Source organism: Hypomesus nipponensis, chromosome 27 (genome assembly GCF_054491055.1).
Source record: "Hypomesus nipponensis isolate SF chromosome 27, ASM5449105v1, whole genome shotgun sequence".
Lineage (NCBI taxonomy): Eukaryota > Metazoa > Chordata > Actinopteri > Osmeriformes > Osmeridae > Hypomesus > Hypomesus nipponensis.
Window position 1 is genome coordinate 1,040,001 of NC_140387.1, and position 20,896 is coordinate 1,060,896.

At 48.4% G+C, this 20,896-nt stretch overlaps 3 protein-coding genes, 2 long non-coding RNA genes and 3 other non-coding genes across 9 annotated transcripts in view; 1 reads left to right on the forward strand and 7 right to left on the reverse strand.

Moving 5' to 3' along the window:
* Positions 1 to 4,020, reverse strand: part of mtus1b (microtubule associated tumor suppressor 1b) — a 33,831-nt gene extending 29,811 nt beyond the window's left edge. The window contains exon 1 of the mRNA XM_084693527.1: positions 3,884 to 4,020. The gene's annotated coding sequence lies outside the window, so the exon portion shown is untranslated. The remainder of the gene's footprint in view (positions 1 to 3,883) is intronic.
* On the forward strand, positions 3,119 to 5,058 carry LOC146220255 (uncharacterized). Its single transcript, XR_014750875.1, has 2 exons — positions 3,119 to 3,855; positions 4,876 to 5,058. It is a non-coding gene; the product is annotated as an uncharacterized LOC146220255 (long non-coding RNA).
* Positions 4,220 to 5,247, reverse strand: LOC146220256 (uncharacterized). The gene is made up of 2 exons (XR_014750876.1): positions 5,170 to 5,247; positions 4,220 to 4,982 (listed from the first exon to the last, which is right to left on the reverse strand). It is a non-coding gene; the product is annotated as an uncharacterized LOC146220256 (long non-coding RNA).
* An 823-nt stretch (positions 5,248 to 6,070) lies between these two features.
* Positions 6,071 to 11,819, reverse strand: mtmr7b (myotubularin related protein 7b). Its single transcript, XM_084693529.1, has 13 exons — positions 11,502 to 11,819; positions 10,592 to 10,714; positions 10,157 to 10,319; positions 9,878 to 10,035; positions 9,474 to 9,602; positions 9,039 to 9,173; positions 8,776 to 8,908; positions 8,510 to 8,619; positions 8,256 to 8,381; positions 8,003 to 8,052; positions 6,829 to 7,029; positions 6,548 to 6,682; positions 6,071 to 6,354 (listed from the first exon to the last, which is right to left on the reverse strand). Exons 1-13 carry the CDS (start codon positions 11,526 to 11,528, stop codon positions 6,126 to 6,128), a joined length of 1,719 nt encoding a protein of 572 aa, XP_084549655.1. The 5' UTR covers positions 11,529 to 11,819; the 3' UTR covers positions 6,071 to 6,125.
* A 250-nt stretch (positions 11,820 to 12,069) lies between these two features.
* On the reverse strand, positions 12,070 to 20,885 carry vps37a (VPS37A subunit of ESCRT-I). Of its 2 annotated transcripts, none has more exons than XM_084693537.1 (13): positions 20,703 to 20,885; positions 16,824 to 16,906; positions 16,195 to 16,269; positions 15,901 to 16,018; positions 15,500 to 15,600; positions 15,041 to 15,221; positions 14,183 to 14,253; positions 13,629 to 13,756; positions 13,386 to 13,444; positions 13,230 to 13,298; positions 12,951 to 13,094; positions 12,625 to 12,748; positions 12,070 to 12,412 (listed from the first exon to the last, which is right to left on the reverse strand). In XM_084693537.1, exons 1-12 carry the CDS (start codon positions 20,772 to 20,774, stop codon positions 12,668 to 12,670), a joined length of 1,182 nt encoding a protein of 393 aa, XP_084549663.1. In that variant the 5' UTR covers positions 20,775 to 20,885; the 3' UTR covers positions 12,070 to 12,412; positions 12,625 to 12,667. The 2 variants fall into 2 exon arrangements, with proteins under 2 accessions (XP_084549663.1, XP_084549664.1); XM_084693538.1 differs by lacking the exon at positions 20,703 to 20,885 and adding an exon at positions 19,463 to 19,534.
* Positions 17,726 to 17,941, reverse strand: LOC146220259 (small nucleolar RNA U3). The gene has a single exon (XR_014750967.1). It is a non-coding gene; the product is annotated as a small nucleolar RNA U3 (small nucleolar RNA).
* LOC146220260 (small nucleolar RNA U3) lies at positions 18,392 to 18,607 on the reverse strand. Its single transcript, XR_014750968.1, has one exon. It is a non-coding gene; the product is annotated as a small nucleolar RNA U3 (small nucleolar RNA).
* LOC146220261 (small nucleolar RNA U3) lies at positions 19,058 to 19,273 on the reverse strand. Its single transcript, XR_014750966.1, has one exon. It is a non-coding gene; the product is annotated as a small nucleolar RNA U3 (small nucleolar RNA).
* Positions 20,886 to 20,896: the final 11 nt, after the last annotated feature.

A 20,896-nucleotide genomic window follows, 5' to 3' on the forward strand; every position in this document is an offset into this window, starting at 1 on the left:
ATAAACTCTGAAACACCTGGCAAAGGCACGGGCAGGCGGGGTGTGTGTGTGTGTGGGGGAGAGACAGAGAGATGTGTGACTGCTCCTGCATTGTTTGTAACCTTCAGGATGAAATTTGAACAAACTGCCTGATCATCAATAATTGCACTGAGCACAGCCAAACCCCTCTTCTCTCCTCTGCCCTCTCCTCCCTCAAACCCTCCCCTCACCACATGTCACAATGGGAACATTCAGAAGCCTCAGTGATAAACAGAACAGTTGAAAATTCTAGAAGCGACTGTTCTAGAAGACATAGCAGAGTGAGACGGAGGTCATGATGACAGAGTCACTGTTATGTGACGATGCAGAGGCCTTCTCTGGACTGCGTCCAACAGCTACAAACTCAAACCCTCTCCTCTCTGTGTCATAGATCACTGTTGTGGAGGAGGTGCGAGTGTGTGTGACCATAGTCACTGTGTCCCTGGAAGAAGACGAACACTGTGTGTGTGTGTGTGTGTGTGTGTGGGTGTGTGTGTGGGTGAGCCAGCTGTCTCTGAAAAACTCTCGATTCACAACCATTATCAGTGCAGTCTCTAATGGGCCTTAAATATACACAGGACTTGACAGGGGAGACATTCCACACAGCCACACACACACACACTGACACACACACACACACACACTGACACACACACACACACTGACACACACAGCCACACACACACACTGACACACACACACACACACACACACTGACACACACAGCCACACACACACACACTGACACACACAGCCACACACACACACACTGACACACACAGCCACACACACACACACTGACACACACAGCCACACACACACACACTGACACACACACACACACACACACTGACACACACACACACACTGACACACACACACACACTGACACACACAGCCACACACACACACACTGACACACACAGCCACACACACACACACTGACACACACAGCCACACACACACACACTGACACACACAGCCACACACACACACACTGACACACACAGCCACACACACACAGCCACACACAGCCACACACACACACACTGACACACACAGCCACACACACACACACTGACACACACAGCCACACACACACACACTGACACACACAGCCACACACACACACACTGACACACACAGCCACACACACACACACTGACACACACAGCCACACACACACACACTGACACACACAGCCACACACACACACACTGACACACACAGCCACACACACACACACACTGACACACACAGCCACACACACACACACTGACACACACAGCCACACACACACACACTGACACACACAGCCACACACACACACACTGACACACACAGCCACACACACACACACTGACACACACAGCCACACACACACACACTGACACACACAGCCACACACACACACACTGACACACACAGCCACACACACACACACTGACACACACAGCCACACACACACACACTGACACACACAGCCACACACACACACACTGACACACACAGCCACACACACACACACTGACACACACAGCCACACACACACACACTGACACACACAGCCACACACACACACACTGACACACACAGCCACACACACACACACTGACACACACAGCCACACACACACACACTGACACACACAGCCACACACACACACACTGACACACACAGCCACACACACACACTGACACACACAGCCACACACACACAGCCACACACACACAGCCACACACACACACTGACACACATAGCCACACACACACACTGACACACACACACTGACACACACAGCCACACACACACACACACACACACAGGACCACCCAGTCCAAGAGCAGGTCTCATGGTCACCAACCTGTCCCTCAGCGTTCCAGCTGACCTCTGTACTCAACATACCCAGAGCGTGTGGGTGTAAAGGTCAACACACACACACACACACACAGTGCCAGCAATTATGAAGGGAATGCCTTCTGGAGGTTTTAATGGTTTCAAACACACACACACACCTCTTCTCTCCGTCAGACTGAGAGACTAAACAAGCCCAGACTGAAGTACAACGGTGACTCAAACCAGAAAAAGCAACCTCCCTCCCTCCCTCTCCCCCCCCCCCCCCCCTCTCACAGCTATATCGTAAAATACCTTCCAGCTGAAGCCTAGTCCTACAACAGGCGGCCTGGTATCTCTGACATCCCAGTTGGAACAATCAAGAAAACACTGCAGCCTTTATAAGTAGAATACCTAAGAACACGACAGCTAATAAGCCCTGCGGGTTTAGTTCAGACTTGTCGGGTTAGCTACAAGATTGTGACCACAGTAACGGCCGTGGGGATTAGGGTGAGGCGTCAGAGGGTAAACACAGTGGAGTTCACTAGGCTATTGAGTCGGCATCTCCAGGTAATATAGAAGCACCCCCAGTGGTTGGCAAGCCTGGGCAATAGAGGAGGGGAGGAGAATGGGATGGGAGGTGAGGAGAGAGGGAGGGAGGGGAGGAAGGAGAGAGGGAGGGGAGGAGAGAGGGAGGGGAGGGAGGAGAGAGGGAGGGGAGGTGAGAAGATTGGGTGGAGAGAGGAGGAGAGAGGGAGGGGAGGAAGGAGAGAGGGAGGGGAGGAAGGAGAGAGGGAGGGGAGGTGAGAAGATTGGGTGGAGAGAGGAGGAGAGAGGGAGGGGAGGAGAAAGGGAGGGGTGGAAGGAGAGAGGGAGGGGAGGAGAAAGGGAGGGGTGGAAGGAGAGAGGGAGGGGAGGAAGGAGAGAGGGAGGGGAGGAGAGAGGGAGGGGAGGAAGGAGAGAGGGAGGGGAGGAGAGAGGGAGGGGAGGAAGGAGAGAGGGAGGGGAGGTGAGAAGATTGGGTGGAGAGAGGAGGAGAGAGGGAGGGGTGGAAGGAGAGCGGGAGTGGAGGAAAGAGAGGGAGGGGAGGAAGGAGAGAGGGAAACACACTTCTAAAGTCTTACAAGAGAGAGGGAGGGAAGGCTGTACATCCTTCCTTACTGTAGAAAGAGAGAGAGAGACAGGGAGAGAGACAGAGAGAGAGACAGAGAGAGAGACAGGAAGAGAGAGACAGGGAGAGAGAGAGAGAGACAGGGAGAGAGATTACAGATGGTCGGAGAGAAACAGTGTTTCTATCGTTTCTTCTACTACCAAGAGGCTGTGTGCCAAGAGGAGAAATCTCCAAAACAGCAGCAACACACACACACACACACACACACACACACACACGGGGCCACTTGTATCAATCTGAGGAGAAGTGCAGTGGTCAGGTTATGTAATCCTGCATCTCTCTCCTGGACCAACCAGGGGACAGCAGAGCACTGCTTTGTCATCGCGTTACGAGGACGATGTTGGCCAACACTGCTACACACACACACGACTGTCACCTCCGCATACACAATCTTGGTTCTTCCTCTGCACCCTCTATTTTTGCAGACACACCGTTTTACGTCAGCGTAGGAGTCCGGCGTGTTAACAGCCAGGGCTGCATACCTGATGTTGTCAGGTTAACCGCGAAAGCTGAATCCAAGGACGGTGTCTTGCTAACCCGCTGTCGGTCTGCTATATAAACACCCCGAGGCTGTTTTGACATGCCGTAGAGATCATGTACTAAAGGAACAAGAACTAATTCGACTCTTCAAATCACTTAGGGAAAGTGATCTTCGTGTACAACATGGTGACACTGACACTAGAAGCTAGCGTTGAATTAATTCACCTGAGGCCAACCGTTTCAACGTGTTCGCCGGTTTATTTTGACGACGGAAAACACGTTGATAACCTCGAACTGGATACCGTCTTCCTTTAAGCTCTAATTTGTTTTCGTGTACATTAACGGATGAAACGGTGAGTTTGTCGAAATGCAAAAGCTTACCTGCGTGTCCACGCTCGAGACCAGCTTCTAAACCGCTATGCACGCGGTTCACCCGTTTAGACGTGACGTCAGGGTCAGTATTGAAAATGATAATAAACTGCTTCGAAAATGTATACACGAAATTAGAGGTCGCGCAGTATTTTAGAAGACTAAATAATTATAATGGTTTGATTTAACTTTTTACAGGCAGGGAGTAAATTCCAGTGTGCAAACACGTAGTTTTGTAGTATTTGGCACCATCTAGTGGATAATAGCTGACAAAAGCAGTTGGTTAGTAAAGGTAGAAAGCAAGTACTTGTTGAGCTGCAGTTGACTTTCTCAAATATTTTACCTGAAAACGTCGAGTGCAGTTTATTTAAATGGTTCATTTACGACAATGCATACATACAATATTTCAAACACACTTACATGGAAAAGACAACAGTGAAAGGGTTAGACGTGTTGTTGTCCACTGAATCTTAATCTCAATAATCTAGTCTAACCCTAACCCAGTCCAGGAATCAAGAAGGAAATACTTGGTGACACTTGATAGTATATGAGAGAGAGAGAGAGAGAGAGAGAGAGAGAGAGAGAGAGAGAGAGAGAGAGAGAGTGTGTGTGTGTGTTCACTTCACTACATAAATCCTGTTCCTTCATGTTGTTGCTATGAGAGGAGCAGAGCCTCTCCCCCACTCTGAGCTACGGCTCTTCAGCCTACAGTTTCTCCAGCACACCCAACTGATCTACAGAGATAAATACTAATATAATTGTATCATACAACTCTGCAAGTCCTACAACCTTTTAAAAAACAGCACACGGTACTTGGAAAACAAAAAGGAACATCCTAAAATACATGAAAACGTAAAAATATTGCACTTATAAAGTATATGCCGTTCTCTGTAAACAAACTGAGGAGTGGACGTTTTGTTCTAGTAAAGTCACTGAGAGATCCACCACCGTCTGAGCGCTGACTTCCTGTGTGACAGGAAGTGTCCTTCTCTGTCCTCTCGCAGGTGCGTCAGGTCGCCCTGTGGTTCTAGAAATGTTCCAGCGGCTGGTCTCTGGACAGTTCTGGGTTTTCATTTGCAGTTGTTCGGGTCTCTATTCAAGGAGAGTGAATCTGACCCAGGGTCAGTGTGTGAGGGTGGTCTACAAGGCCGTGTTCTGAAATGTCAATAAAACTATGCTAAAAACTATACGTTCTTATTGGTCCACTTCAGTTTAAATATTAAATAAATTAAAACACAGCCCAGGGGCTCCAAACTGTCACTTCACAGCTGACTTGTTGTCTAGGTAACGAGGCTTACTTGGGATTTTGACATGTCCTTTCATCAACTGTCGTTCAACTGTCATTTCCAGTCAGGCAACAAGGTGTAGAAGGCTGGGTCCTAAGCTGCCTTTCACTCAGGCAGTGGAGGAAGCAGTCTGGGTCCTAGCTCTGTACAGGGCTGCCTCATCAGAGTCGGGGTCCTTCGCCAAATCACATCCGGAGGAGGAGGAGCTAAGGTTGGCCACGCCCGACTCCGGATCGCTACAAGCCCAGAGGTCATCGGGGTTGTGACCTTTGACCCGCACCTGCTCCAGGGGCAAGGTCAACCCTGGGTGGGCGTGGTCAGGTGAGAGGGGGAGGGGGCTGTTGTCCTGAGGGAGAGTGGTGATTGGCGGGTCAGAGGGAGGAGGAAGACAACGTCCAATGTCTTCCTCAGGGGTTTCTCTCCTCTTCTCCTCCTTCCTTCCCCTCTCCTCCTCCTTCCTTCCCCTCTCCTCCCCCTTCCTCTCCCTCTTCCCCCTCTCCTCCTCCTTCCTTCCCCTCTCCTCCTCCTTCCTCTCCCTCTTCCCCCTCTCCTCCCCCTTCCTCTCCCTCTTCTCCTGTGTGTGTCTCATCATCAGGGCTGCTATCCTCTGGGAAGAGGAACGGAAAATAGCGGTCAGTTGTAAGTTTCAGTCGTGTAGTGAATACAACTGTCATCATGTTACCGTGGTTACCTTTCTGTGTCAATGGAAAAAGACAACCAGAGCTACTCCTTCACTGCCATGATAAATTAAGTTGATATATTCAGTCTATAAACAAATTTAAATACATTGTTGTATTGACGTGTCAATGGATCACTTCTCTCTGAGATCTAAATTCAGTGGAGTGGTTTTTCTGTGACTAAGTTTCCACCTCTTATGATTAAAGCAAGTCAAGTTATGAAGTAAAGTCAAATGTACAAATGTAATGATTTATTTTTATGTATATTTCTATGATGTCTCAATTTGAGCATTAAGCAGTCTCAGAAAGAAGGGTTCTCATTGGAGGGGTTTCAGTGAGAGGGCGTGTCTGTATGCCTTGTTTGGAGCCAGAGTGGGCGGTCCCTCGCGATACCTCCTGGTGATTGGCCAGTTCCTGCTCCAGCTGCTGAGACTCCTCCCTCATGGCCGTCAGACATTCGCTGGGAGACTGGCGGGGCGGAGCTGCCTTCTCTGAACGGTTGTACATCCCTTTCCACATCCTGTCAGGACGGGAAGTACAATACACATTCGGTCAGTCACTTTCTCTCCTTCACTCCATCCCACCACAACCCTTACAACGAGCAGTAAGGGGTGGTGTTGGGTGTAGGGACTCACTTGAAGCAGTAGGGGGTGGTGTTGGGTGTAGGGACTCACTTGAAGCAGTAGGGGGTGGTGTTGGGTGTAGGGACTCACTTGAAGCAGTAGGGGGTGGTGTTGGGGCGCAGGACTCCCTGGGTCTGGCTGTGGTCAGCTCTGTAAAGAGGGTTCAGGTACTCTGCACGGTCTCTCCACAGCTGAATCCACACTGAGTGGCTCCTCTCTCGAAGTCTGCACACACACACACACACGCACAGATATGTGTAAGAACAACGGGGGCGATCAGGTCAATGTACTGAATACTCACCCCTGTGACCCATCCCCACCTCTCTCACACACACACACACACACACACACACACACACACACACACACACCTCAAGTCCCTCCTCTCCTTCTGGCTGTTCCCCAGGAAGGAGCCGTATTGGCAGGAGTACACCTGTGTGTGGATCTGGATCAGGAAGTGCTCGTTGAACTCGAAGGCGCAGGGGAACTGCTCCGACAGCTGCCAAACACACTCCAGGAACTGATCCATGACAGGAGACACCTCCCTGACGTCCCCCTCCAGGTGACTGTACCTGAGGAGGAGGAGGGGACAAGCTGTGAGGCTGGCTGTCAAACCTGCCCCCACCCCCTAACCCTCCTGAGGAGGAGGGGACAAGCTGTGAGGCTGGCTGTCAAACCTGCCCCCACCCCCTAACCCTCCTGAGGAGGAGGGGACAAGCTGTGAGGCTGGCTGTCAAACCTGCCCCCACCCCCTAACCCTCCTGAGGAGGAGGGGACAAGCCTTACTGGATGTCATCAGGTATCAGGTATTTCTCCCCTGAGGATATGGGGAAGCATCACTAAGTCACAGCTGTTATTCTAAGATGAGGTTATACTCCTTTGTTAATGCTAATTCTTATTTATATTATATACAGTATATTGTCTGGGAAGTATAGTAGCACGTATAGGTTAGGAATTATTATTTCAGGTTTAGATTATTTATTAGAGGTTTCAGGAGGTGGATTGTCAAGAGGAGGAGGGGAAAAGTATTTAAATGTACCTTTTCTTGTTACGGCTGTGGTTAGTGTGGTACTACTAGTCGTGGTGTGTGTGTGTGTGTGTGTGTGTGTGTGTGTGTAGAGAAGTGGAGTGCGTGATGTGTATTGATACTGAAGTTTTTATTAAATGTCATCCAGGACAAAGGTGACAGCACACACACGCATCACACGCGTCACACACGCTCTGCCACGTCCCGGATCTAACACGCTTGTTTAGCATGACCACACGAGTACATCACGCGACGCTTGATTCTATGAACATTCTCTCTCACACATTCACCCCTGACTAACATACATCTTTCACAGTTCCTCTCCACAGCGTAGAAATGTTTGAAGTTACAGTCAACAACATAAGTCTAAAAGGGCAATTTCACATTATGTAACAGGCTCGTCAGGACCAGACCGGAGTGGGGTGGTCAGGGCTCACAACTAACTTTTCCCCTCACAGTACTGTCCCAAAGTGCTAAATAACCCGTCCCAAGCTGAACTTGACCTGTCATCTACTGACCTGTGAGAGAACTTGTGCCCGAAGGAAATCCAGTCTCTCTCTATCAGAAGCTGCAGGGAGGAGGGCAGGCATCAGACCAGCTCGTGTAATAATGTCAACTGTGTGTGTATTAACTGTGTGTGTGTATTAGCTGTGTGTGTGTGTGTATTAGCTGTGTGTGTGTGTGTATTAGCTGTGTGTGTGTGTGTATTAGCTGTGTGTGTGTGTGTGTATTAGCTGTGTGTGTGTGTATTAGCTGTGTGTGTGTTCTCACCATGAGCCCCTTGATAGTCCTGTAATAGGGGTCTAGCAGGATGCTCGCTACAGAGCAGGCCTGAGCTGTCCTGTCCCAGCCGTCAGAACAGTGAACCAGCACACTCACCCCCTCATCTGCTACCGCCTACACACACACACACACACACACACACACAGAGAATAGACACACACACACAAAGAGAGAAGCAGATTGAGCAAAAACTGCTGTTTTTGTAAGCGCACCATAGAAAGAAGTGTGTGTGTGTGTGTCACCTTTGCGATGAAGACCCCAGCGTCGAGCACGGCCTTGATGTGTTTGAGCCACCCAGAGCTCTCCAGACCCCACAGGAAGTCTCCCATGGACGGAGTCCGCAGCTCCCCCACTGGACAGCACACAAACACACACACACACGTGTGTATATATATATATGTAGACACAAATGGACACACACATACACACATGCATACACACCACATATAAGAATAGAAAACAAAACATGCTGAGTTGAAGAAACTCCAGAGGTAAAACAGCAGTTTACCATCGATGATCTTCTGCTGGCTGTTTCTCATGACGTGGATGTTCTCGATGCCGATGAAGTGCAGCTTGATGTTGGTGTAGTGGTCTTCGTTCTCATAGCCTTTCCCTGCTGCACGGTTAGCCATCGCATTCAGCTGCACACACACACACGTCAGGGATACACAATGTGGCTCTGTGTGTGTGTGTGGTTGAAAAGCATGCAGTGGGTGTGCATTGGTCTGTGTATAATTTGTGAATTTGTGAGTGTGTGTGTTGACTTCTGACCTTTGGTCTGGTGTCGACCACATAGATGACATCACTTCCTGGGTTGGATTTCATGATAGCTTGCAGCATCTGCTCGTCGTCCTGGCAACGGCCACTAAAGCCAGATAGCGGCTGGCTGCAGCGGCAGATAGCAGCCTGGGGGGACAGGGTCAGAGGTGAAAGGTCAAACCCTGACCTGCTGATAGGGTCGCTTTAGGAGAATGTCAAATGGTTGCCAACTTTGTCTCTATGAAATACGGGACATCGGATAGCAGGAACCCCCATTAGCTAGGGTCGGCTAGGGCTAGCTGTAGGAGCTAGTTTTAGGAGACAGGGTAGGCTATGGGGCTAGCTCTAGGAGCTAGGTTTAGGAGACAGGGTAGGCTATAGGGCTAGCTGTAGGAGCTAGGTTTAGAAGACAGGGTAGGCTATGGGGTTAGCTGTGTCTGATCTCACCAGCGTGTCCTGATGGAAGTAGGTCAGCGCGGGGAAACGACCACGACTGCGGAACTTAGAGCTGCCCACGATGACGGAGGGCGTGGCCGACCTGGGCACAAAGAGCTCAGCAGGGTAGGTGTCACACACCTGGGGAGAGAGGGAGAGAGGGGGGAGGCAGAGGACGGGGGGGGGGGAGAGGAGAGAAGGAAGGAGAGGACATTAAGGACATTATTCACCTCACAGAGGACAGCATCGACAGCTCTCTGAAATGTCCATCTACACAGGGAACCCCCCAGACACCAAACCCTCATCTCCAAGACTTCCCAGAATCTCGTTTTGTTTTCGACACTCACAACAGCCCTCTCAGAGCCACACTCCACCACACTACAGGTGAACATTCCTGCATTCCTGAGAACGCTCACCCTGTATTCGCTGTTGGCTGCCGTGGTAACCCAGAGGTTGTTAGGCACGCCCATGTGCCTGTAGTCTTCCATAACGTCCAGGAAGTCCCAGGACTCTTCTCTCTCCTGCTTGTTCAAGCTGGGGTTGAACGACAGGCAGTACAGATCGGCATACTTCTCTGGAGAACACACACACCCGCTCACACGTTATTGGCTGTTTGTCCTTCTTGGTTGTTTGAAGCGTGTGATTCGCTGTGGGATGGTATTTCCTGGTTATTCGAGGCGTGTGATTGGTCCTACCTGGTCGTGAGAGGCGTGTGAGGGAGACGTGGAGGTCCATGCAGTCTCTCTCCTGAGGCACCAGCAGATGATAGATCAGGAAGTTCTTACACCGGATCACCAGCTGACTTCCTGCCGGCGTGGTGGGCAGTCTTTCCACACTAGCCACCATGCTGTGCAGCACCTGTCAATCAACACGCACACAGGAAGTCCCACCCATTTAACCTACTGATACCCATCACTCAGCTGTCAATCACGAGGGAGGCAGACAAGATGTGACAAGCAGAGGACAAACAAAGTCTAGGACTGTGTTTATCTCCCCGGCAACAGACACTAACTGGAAGTGGGTAGAGGAACCACAGGAACTCGAGCCAGGAGGAAGTGGCTGGACCAGTCGGCCTGCTCTCACTTCCTGCTCACCCAGGAGGAAGTGGCTTGACCTCACTTCCTGCTTACCCAGGTCTCCCTGCGTGTCTCTGGGTTGTTCTCTACGAAGATGGTGTGTGTGGCAGAGAGGTACAACGTGCCCACGCCTGCCTTCCTGGGGGCGGAGCGGTCCACCAGGCGCACGTTCTCCACCTGGGGAACACACGGTACAACGTGGGAGGAGGGGGAGACGGAACACAGGAGGGAGTGGAACCTGGATCCACCAAACACAAGACAGGGAGGGAGTCTGCGACGGAGACTTGAACGTGGAACACACCATGGTTCCCAACCCCCCCCCCCCATCCCACCGCCCCAACAAGATAAGACACCGAGCAGTTCAGCTTCCATGTCACGTTTCAAATCATGTCTCATGATGGGAATGAAGTAACTATCAGTGTTTCACATCGAGAGGTGAGAGCAAACTGAAGGTCATTTGTAAAATCCCCGTTGAAGGACTGCTTGTGGGCTGCTTGGTTCTGTTGTTGAAACAGGAAAGGCCTCCATGCACACTGTGTGGATCCGACGACTCCTTAACGGGGCCTACGGGGAAACTGGGAACGTGCCATCTGCCGCAGGCCCCGAACACGGACACAATGACACATCACGTAGCCCCGGTTATCGCGACCGTAGAATTTAAGGGAGAGGGGGCCAGCGTAAAAAATTAGAACCAGAGAACTGAATGGGTTCGTACGTCCCACGTTGTAACCGGTTAATTCCCCAGATTCGGACTGAGGTGACGGATACATACTAAGTGGAGATGATGGCTTGTGTGGCACGCGCTGGCTCACTGGCTGTATTGTTACCGGGGGCGACCCTGGAGCGCTGTGGCAGACCGTGGTTTAACACCAGAGACGGGGATAAGGAACATAACGATGTGTGAAACGATGCGGTCAATATGACAGACACACGGAAACAGAAAACCAGGCTCGATCACGCTCACCTTCGGTGTCCGAATGTGCTCCATCATAGAAATATCCGGTCAAAATGGTGTGCGACGAGAAATAAGCCGACAAGACAGCCTATCTGATTCTTTGACTCTAGAATAACGTCGGGTTATTTGGTAACATCAGAATAAAAACGCACATCTCTGGTTCTCCTGTGCGCGTTGGTTGGAGGTCGAGACTTGGATTCGGGCTCGCAGGTGGATCGCCATAGATTCTCCCCGTACACATCCGCGTTGACAAACAGGAGAACGTTCCTCCATGCACAATCTCCGGTTCAGCGGCGGTGGCAGAGACACGGATCCTACTCGCGAGGATTACTCGCCAACAGCGCGTGCGCACACGCTGTGTTGTTACAGGCAGCAACACGACTGACCGGAGATGAGCAAGTGTTTAGCACCGTAACCGTCTATTATAAATTATACAAAACCTCCGGTATAACTAATATTAGAGACCAATAATTGTGTTGACTGCCTAACTGAATGTTTCCAATTTTTTGTTTAAAATATAATGCTTCTCTAAACAAAATTCTCAAGACAGGTAAAAAAAAAGGTATATCCACAGACGTATTCTAAACGGTTTTAATTCACCTAAACAAATTAAATAACATATAATACAAGGTGTGTCTTTGATTATTAGAAAGCCTATTATCAACATTATTTAAATACAGTATCCATTGTATGTGTGTAGAGTGTTGGGCTGCACAGAGTTCTCCATATTCCTAATTCAAGTCAATACAAATCCAAGCACATCATCATCATCACCATCATCATCATAGGAAACTGTATACTGAATTGAGTTCAGGCTGAGTCTGGTTCCACTTCACATCTGAACACCGGCTGATGTTTGTGTGTCGGCAGGAACACAAGCAGCTCTCCTCAGACTCTGCTGTCTGGCACACACTCCAAACCTGGGGGGGGGGGGGGGTGGAAGGAGGGCGGGAGGGAGGGAAATGGGGTGAAAATCACAAATTTCAACATTTTGTGAATACTTCAATACATAAATACTTCTGTTACATTTAAGAAATACTTTTAGAAATACTGAAGGTGTTAACCATTGGAATAAAACATTCCATCAACCTAAGACAGTAACTTGATATAGATATTTAGCATCTTTGTTTACCTTTATAAAACCATTAGTGAGGGGCAGAGCTGGTAGGCGGGGCCTAGGGGTTGCTAGGGAACTGGCCGTGTGTGTTGATGGACTGCTGCAGCTTTTCTTCTTTGGCCCGTCTGCTGTGGCAGAGCTGAGGAGGGGGAGGAGAAGGAGGAGAGAGGGGGGGAAGAGTACGAAGGGAAGGAGAAGAAGAGAGAAAGGAGGATGAGGAAATGTTACATTTTGTACACATCAAACTTTATTCTCCCTCCCTCTCTCTCTCCCTCCCCCTCCCTCTCCCCCTCTCTCTCTCTCTCTCTCTCCCCCTCTCTCTCTCTCTCTCTCTCTCCCACCGTTCTCTTCTCCATGAAGCTGGACAGGAAGTCGTCTATCTCTGTTCTCCCTTCCAGGAAGTTCTCGGCCGTTTCCTCCGACTCCTCCTCTGCCTGGTGGGCTGCCACCTTCAGCCTGGCCTGCAGGGCGCTCAGACTGCAGCCCTGCAGAGGGGGGAGGGGGAGAGGTTAGAGGGGGGTGTAGCCTGGGGGGAGGGGGGAGAGGTTAGAGGGGGGTAGAGCTATAGTATGTCTACAGGACCAAGAAGAGGAACAGGAAGTGTGCGTGTCGCCTCTCACCTCACTGAGCTCCTGCTGCCTCTGCATCTTGGTCTCGAAGGCTGACTTCATCTGGGTCAGCTGTTCATACTGTCAACAACAACATTAGTAAGTCTACTTCCTGTTTATACTGTCAAGTGACCCTGACTAGTTCCTGTGTGGGCGTGTCCACCTCACCTTGAAGAGCATCTCCTGCCTCTTCCCCTCCAGCTGGGGCTCCAGGTGCAGGTTCTTCTCTGGAACCAGAACACACAGCACACGACTGAGCACATAAGTCTAGCCTGAGCTAAAGTGAAACAGAAAGAGGCTTGAGCTGGATTTGAGGACAGCACTGGTGTTAAGATCAGGATCACATGATAAGGATCACATGATCAGGGAAGCAGGAAGTGATGGTGAAGAAACAGGAAGTGAGGTACTCACTGGCCATGTCTACGATGCTGGTGACCAGCTGCTCCTTGTCGGAGGTGATGTGTTTGAGCTGTGGCAGAGACACAAACAGCTCCAGCAGAACGTCCTCCTGCTCACTCAGCTCCTTCAGCTGGGGCACACTGACACACACACACACACACACACACACACACACACCAGGACACACACACACACACCAGGACACACACACACACACCAGGACACACACACACACACACACACCAGGACACACACACACACACACACACCAGGACACACACACACACACACACCAGGACACACACACACACACACACACCAGGACACACACACACACACACACACACACCAGGACACACACGGACACACACACACACACACACGGACACACACACACACACCAGGACACACACGGACACACACACACCAGGACACACACACACACACCAGGACACACACACACACACCAGGACACACACACCAGGACACAGAGGGACATGGTTAGGACAGGTCAGGCTCCACAGTGTCAGCCTGGCAGCATGTGGTGATCCTGAGGCAGCACGTACCTCATCTCCAGCAGCTCAGGAAACGACTCTGGGATCTCAGGCATCCTGTACATGTGACCATTCATCCCAGCCTGCAGGAGACGGGGCGAGACGGGGGCGAGAGAGCACGAGAAGAGGCAGAGAGAAGAGAGAGCGAGGAGAGAGTGAGGAGAGATGCGGACAAAGAGAGAGATTATTGTTAGCTTCCTGTGTTTACAGTTGTTCTCGGTGATGTCATGGTGTTGAACATAGGACACCTCCTGTGGAGTATACTTTGACCTGAGCATGTGTTTACATCAGAGTGTGTGTGTGTGTGTGTGTGTGTGTAGCGGGCTATCCTCAGTGCCGCACGCCCATACCCAAAACACACACACACGCACGCACCCTATCATGCTTGGTCCACTCCAGTCCACTAGGGGCAGCGAGGTGTCAGTGGATGCATCCTGCAAGGCAGGGAAGGATAAAAGAAGGAATTGGGGAGCTCTTGTTTGAACTCCATGCCTTGACACCTGTGTTTGTGGGTTTTAAACTGCTGCAAATGAGTGTGGATGATCTAAAAACAGGCATACTAGTAATGGGGTATTACGTTGGTAAAAGATGTCTGTGTGTGATGTTTGTATATTGTGATTTAACATGGCTCTGGGCCACGGACGGTGGTCGCCTGTGTTGACTGATTATGCATTTGGCAGTGAATATGAAATCATTGTTGTAGCCTGTCTTTTATTGTAGTCTGTTTTTATTGATTGTTAATAAAAGTGAACTCCATGCCTTGACCACCTGTGTTTGTTGCTTCACTTTTCAAGTGTAAGGGACCTGTTTGTGCTGGCCCAAGTTCCCCTAGGCTTGAGGCCGGTAACGTGTGTGTGTGTGTGTGTGTACCTGGTGCTCGGTCGTGGGGACGGGGAGGGGCAGGTCCGTGATGAGGCCGTAAGCGGGGGCCGCTGCTCTGGGAGGGCCGGGGGGGGGCTCCAGGCCTGGGGGGGCGCCACCAGGGGGGCGGGGGCCATAGTGGTAACCCTGGGGGGAGTAGGGTGGCATGGCCGACGGCTTGTACATGCTACTGCAGACGGGAGAGGAGAAGGAGGAGAGGAGGAGGAGGAGGGGAAGAGCAGGAGTTGGAGGAGAAACAAGGAGAGGAGGAGGAGGAAGGAGAGAATGAAGGCGATATTGTAAGTTCTATTCTCCAGACACTCATAGCAGCGTTGAAGCTGGTCTGTGTATCTGGTCCCTTCCTTTAATCTCAGATCTCAAGCTTGGATTTGATGGTGTTTCGTGAATTTCCCTTTGTGATGAAGTCAGGTCACATGATGAGTGTGTAGTCATGTGACCGGTACTCACTACTGGAAGCCGGAGGTGCCAGACATCAGGACAGGTGGACTCTTCCAGAACTCATCCAGAACACTCTGTACCACCTTCCCCAGGTCAGAGTGCATTCCAAACTACACACACACACACACACACACAACATCAGCAACAACAACAACAACAAAAAACGACCACAAAACAAATAATATAGCTTTCTCTGTGAGGGTATGGAGGCTATAAAGTTCAGCCTGAGACATAGCTAGTTGTGCGTGTGTCTGAGTGTGATGTGTGGTGTGTGGCTGTGATGTGTGTGTGTGTGTAGAGACACAGTATCACAGGACCAGGGTCGGCAGCGTGGAGGTGTGGCTGTGATGTGTGTGTGTGTAGAGACACAGTATCACAGGACCAGGGTCGGCAGCGTGGAGGAGACTCACGTTGACGATGGCGGGGCTGGAGACTAAGGTGCCGTTGTAGCTGTCCACAAGGTGGTGCCCCACTGGGGGGTAAACACTCACCATGGGCTTCTCCTGGGGGAACTGGGGGGGCAGCAAGCTGGGAGGGGGGAGAGAGAGAGGGGGGGACAGTGGTCGGTCAAGATCAACACTCAAAGCCAGGCTGTTAATGTTTAGAGAAGAGTCAACAGCTTCTGGAATCAGCGCTCAGGGAGTAAGGTCGTCCTGTAAACAAGTGGCTGTGTTTGGGACAGACGGACGCACGCGAGGACTCACATGTTGACACTAATGGTGGAGTTGTTGACCGTGAAAGGTATTCTGTATTCCACATCCTTCTGGATCTCTGTTAGGCTGTGGGAGCACGCAGACACGTTCAGAAACACACACACATTTACTCTTATCCAGTCAATTCTCCGTTTGGCGTCTGTCTAATATCACCATGATAAGCCCACAAAGTGACACCTGTACACCTAGTGGAACCTATTAGGGAAAACGTATTTCGAGGAAGGACAGAGCAGTCCTACTATGTCAATCTCAACATCAACAACGCTACAGTTACTGCTAAATGAGATGCTGACAAACGGAGTTAGCTAAAAGGCTCGTAGATTAGCCACAGGGAGCGTTCGCTCCGTTCTCCTTCTAGTAAACAATGATAATACTTTAAGCTGAGAATCTACTCCCGTTGTTCGACAGTGTTCCTGCGAGTGCCTACACAGTGACTCACTAACGTCAACAAAGCTAACATAGCATCAAGCGAATTACGTTGATGGCTCCCTTGTTACTGATAGCTTGCTAGCATGCAATCCAAGCTGACTCGATAGCTGACTAACCCGTCAAAGAACAAGTTAGCTTGCAACATGACGTTCAAGAGTGTGTTAGCAGAGCTAGCTAACTGACGTGGGTACCTGGAGTGGGCAGTTTTCAGGCTCTCGATCTGTCGCTGTCTCTGTTGCTGTAGGCTGTTGATAGGTGGTGAAGGTCCGGAGCCCTTGGATGAGGAGAAAAGCCAGTTCATCCTCTTCTGGCTTGGCACAAACTAAACTCAATGGCTCTGCTAATTTAAGAACAAGTCAGCGCTAGCTAGCTATGGAGCCTTAACAAAAGAAACGCGTCCCCCAACAAAAAAAAAACACAAGTGATTTTTTTGGTAGCAATAGCTGGCTAGCTTGTTCACTCTTACTAGCTTGTTCAAGCATTCACTTTTCTACGTTACAAAACGATTACATAGTCTTCATGTGAATGTAAATTAACGATGTCGTCTTGGATAAAGAAGCACATATCCAAATATAGCAGTGTCATTCGTGGAAGGCTTAGCTAAGAACTACCGAGCACACACGGACATTAGGAAGAAAACAAGCTCTGTGTTTGTGGGCACGAGCCTGATTAAGTCGTTTGTGTACTACGTCATCCAACGTAAAACGAGACAGGGATTTAAACACGTTAACATTACGACGTTTTAAAACGTGCAGAGGACAATGTTTAAACACACAAAATATTTTAATAAAGATTCGAACGAATAGTTCAAATCATCTAAGAATCTAATTCCAACATTCTTCTCCCAACAGTTCAAAGGTCATAGCACATATTTCTGATGTCACGCATAGTTCCGTTTGGGACATGCACACACCATGTACGAACAGTATGTTCAGTAAAAAAGGGCAGAAAAACCTAAAACGTGCGCTCAAATGTCTAGGCCAGCGATTACCAACCTATGGGCCGCGGCCCACTAGTGTTCCGTACCATTTGACAATTTACTGAACATCGTATCATTAAATAATTACTTCCTTCTTATATTGACATCAGTGTAACCACTCTGATCATATTCCCTCCCTCAATGCTCCACGAGGAAGCAAAGAACGGTCATCAATGGCAGAGAGCGTATGAACTGAATCATTACTCAAAGCCCGCTTCGCGCTCAGAAGGGAATATCGCATCTCATCATCGTGGATAGCGAGACCAAACACTTTAGAAACACATTTCGCAAGTCAAGAACTATAGAAATGATCCCTGAAAGTATAGTCTTAACGTTTCTACCGGCGAGAGGGGGAAGGCATTTAAAGCGAAGTCATTCACACTGACGGTGACAAGCCAAACCGTTTAAACTAAGCATTCAGGTACAGCTTGACTGTACAATCCTAACCGTGTGAATAAAACTAACCCAAAACAGCGTACTGGACAACAAATATGTATTATTCTAAATGATTTATAGTACCCACAATACATTGCTGAGGAACCCTACGCGTCAGCATGTTTCTATGGGAGGAACATGGGAGTTCAGTTATGTTAACTTGATGAGCTTGTGTAGTATTGCCAACGTTCTTTATTAACATCATGCTGACTATCTCGATCTGCATTTATTACGGGCCAATCACATTCAAGCATTGCTCAGTGTGCATTTATATTACCGCCACACTATAATAACTTAAATCAAATACTCACATATACAATATTTTTATTTCACAAACTAAGGACTACCACTCTGATCATATTCCCTCCCTCAATGCTCCACGAGGAAGCAAAGAACGGTCATCAATGGCAGAGAGCGTATGAACTGAATCATTACTCAAAGCCCGCTTCGCGCTCAGAAGGGAATATCGCATCTCATCATCGTGGATAGCGAGACCAAACACTTTAGAAACACATTTCGCAAGTCAAGAACTATAGAAATGATCCCTGAAAGTATAGTCTTAACGATTCTACCGGCGAGAGGGGGAAGGCATTTAAAGCGAAGTCATTCACACTGACGGTGACAAACCAAACCGTTTAAACTAAGCATTCAGGTACAGCTTGACTGTACAATCCTAACCGTGTGAATAAAACTAACCCAAAACAGCGTACTGGACAACAAATATGTATTATTCTAAATGATTTATAGTACCCACAATACATTGCTGAGGAACCCTACGCGTCAGCATGTTTCTATGGGAGGAACATGGGAGTTCAGTTATGTTAACTTGATGAGCTTGTGTAGTATTGCCAACGTTCTTTATTAACATCATGCTGACTATCTCGATCTGCATTTATTACGGGCCAATCACATTCAAGCATTGCTCAGTGTGCATTTATATTACCGCCACACTATAATAACGTAAATCAAATACTCACATATACAATATTTTTATTTCACAAACTAAGGACTACCACTCTGAACATATTCCCTCCCTCAATGCTCCACGAGGAAGCAAAGAACGGTCATCAATGGCAGAGAGCGTATGAACTGAATCATTACTCAAAGCCCGCTTCGCGCTCAGAAGGGAATATCGCATCTCATCATCGTGGATAGCGAGACCAAACACTTTAGAAACACATTTCGCAAGTCAAGAACTATAGAAATGATCCCTGAAAGTATAGTCTTAACGATTCTACCGGCGAGAGGGGGAAGGCATTTAAAGCGAAGTCATTCACGCTGACGGTGACAAACCAAACCGTTAAAACTAGGCATTCAGGTACAGCTTGACTGTACAATCCTAACCGTGTGAATAAAACTAACCAAAAACAGCGTACTGGACAACAAATATGTATTATTCTAAATGATTTATATTACCCACAATACGTAGCTGATGGAACCCCACGCGTCAGCATGTTTTGATGGGAGGAACATGAGAGTTCAGTTATGTTAACTTGGAGAGCTTATGTAGTATTGTCAACGTTCTTGTAGCCAAACCATGTTATTATACTGTAACACGGACAAGCGAACATATATATTTTTGTTGGTTGACACTAAATATATGTACATATAAAATATAAGAGAAATCTGACTCAATATAAGACTTGTGTTGATGGCATGGGCTACTGAATCATTAATGCACACGATAGCACCTCGCTAGCTTTTAGTGCGATCAATTATAAGCATGGCTTGGTAGCCAATCAATTAAATGATGTGAGATTAATACACATTCATTCATACAGAGTCAGCATGAGGTAGTGAAACACAGGAACGTACAATAACGCACTGAAATGTGTCGCATGCAAGCATGTGGAGAGTAGGTGGGGGACTGCTACAAGAGCGCACTGGTACGTCGAGTATTTAGACACTGAAAAACTATTACTACACACTTTAGTTCCGCCAGGAGTGTCTGTCATTGAAAGAGACTGGTTATTTTTTGGCATGAACTATTCATGCAACAACGACATAAATGAAAATTATTAAATCATTACTGTAGTAAAAAGCTACAAATTGATGTAAACCCCGGTAACAACTGGGGTACAGTCTAGTATAGTTTAGAAGCTATTTTGTCTAGTTCAATAGTTAGCCTACTTTTCTGCCAAAGACTAATTTATACGATAACGTCATTTAATCAATTTTATCAAATTAATTTAGCCAAGATAATGATTTAAGGGGGAACATTTACAAAAACATTCTCTATTCAAATTATTATAATTCGTCAAGTCGGACATTTTGGTGAATAAACAGGTTGGCGGTTGGCAAAGTGTGAGAGCAGGGAAGTAGCCTATTGCCAGACCTTCAGTTTGACTCACTGCTACGGTTCTGTAACAGTTACTGTAAGCAAAGTATCTAGAATTATAGCTACTTAAGTAGCACACTAGCTCATCCGTTGAAAGGGCGAAGCACTCCTACCAAAAAGTATAACGAATTGACAGTGACATTCATTTATATACTATGAATTTGTATATTGTTACTTAACATTCGACATTTAATATTCAACATTGTCATGAAAGTGTCACAAAATGTACACTGACATTAAAGCACCTTCTAGCTGCTAGTGACTAGCCTAGCTCTAGCTAGCTAGCTACAGTAGCTATAGAAAATTCGTTGAACTTACCGCTACAAAATGATTCCGCTTTCCCCATTGACGAGAAAACATGTTTGCTAACAACTTATTTGGACGTTTCATTTGTTTGCATTCTAAAAACGTATTAAGCAATCAATCTGTAAAACATTAATGAAGTGGATAAAAGACTTGACAATTAGCTTGCAATATATTTAGAGCTAACGAAAAAATCGATCACAACAGCC

Coding starts and splice junctions, on each gene's coding strand:
- mtmr7b (XM_084693529.1), bottom strand. CDS start 11,528: ATGATGGAGCACATTCGGACACCGAAG. Junction 10,036..10,156: donor CACACGCCTCTCACGACCAG/GTAGGACCAATC, acceptor TGTGTTCTCCAG/AGAAGTATGCCGATCTGTAC. Junction 6,355..6,547: donor ACCACCCCCTACTGCTTCAA/GTGAGTCCCTAC, acceptor CCGTCCTGACAG/GATGTGGAAAGGGATGTACA.
- vps37a (XM_084693537.1), bottom strand. CDS start 20,774: ATGAAACGTCCAAATAAGTTGTTAGCAAACATGTTTTCTCGTCAATGG. Junction 16,270..16,823: donor CTGAAAACTGCCCACTCCAG/GTACCCACGTCA, acceptor GTGCTCCCACAG/CCTAACAGAGATCCAGAAGG. Junction 15,222..15,499: donor GGCACCTCCGGCTTCCAGTA/GTGAGTACCGGT, acceptor TCCCGTCTGCAG/TAGCATGTACAAGCCGTCGG.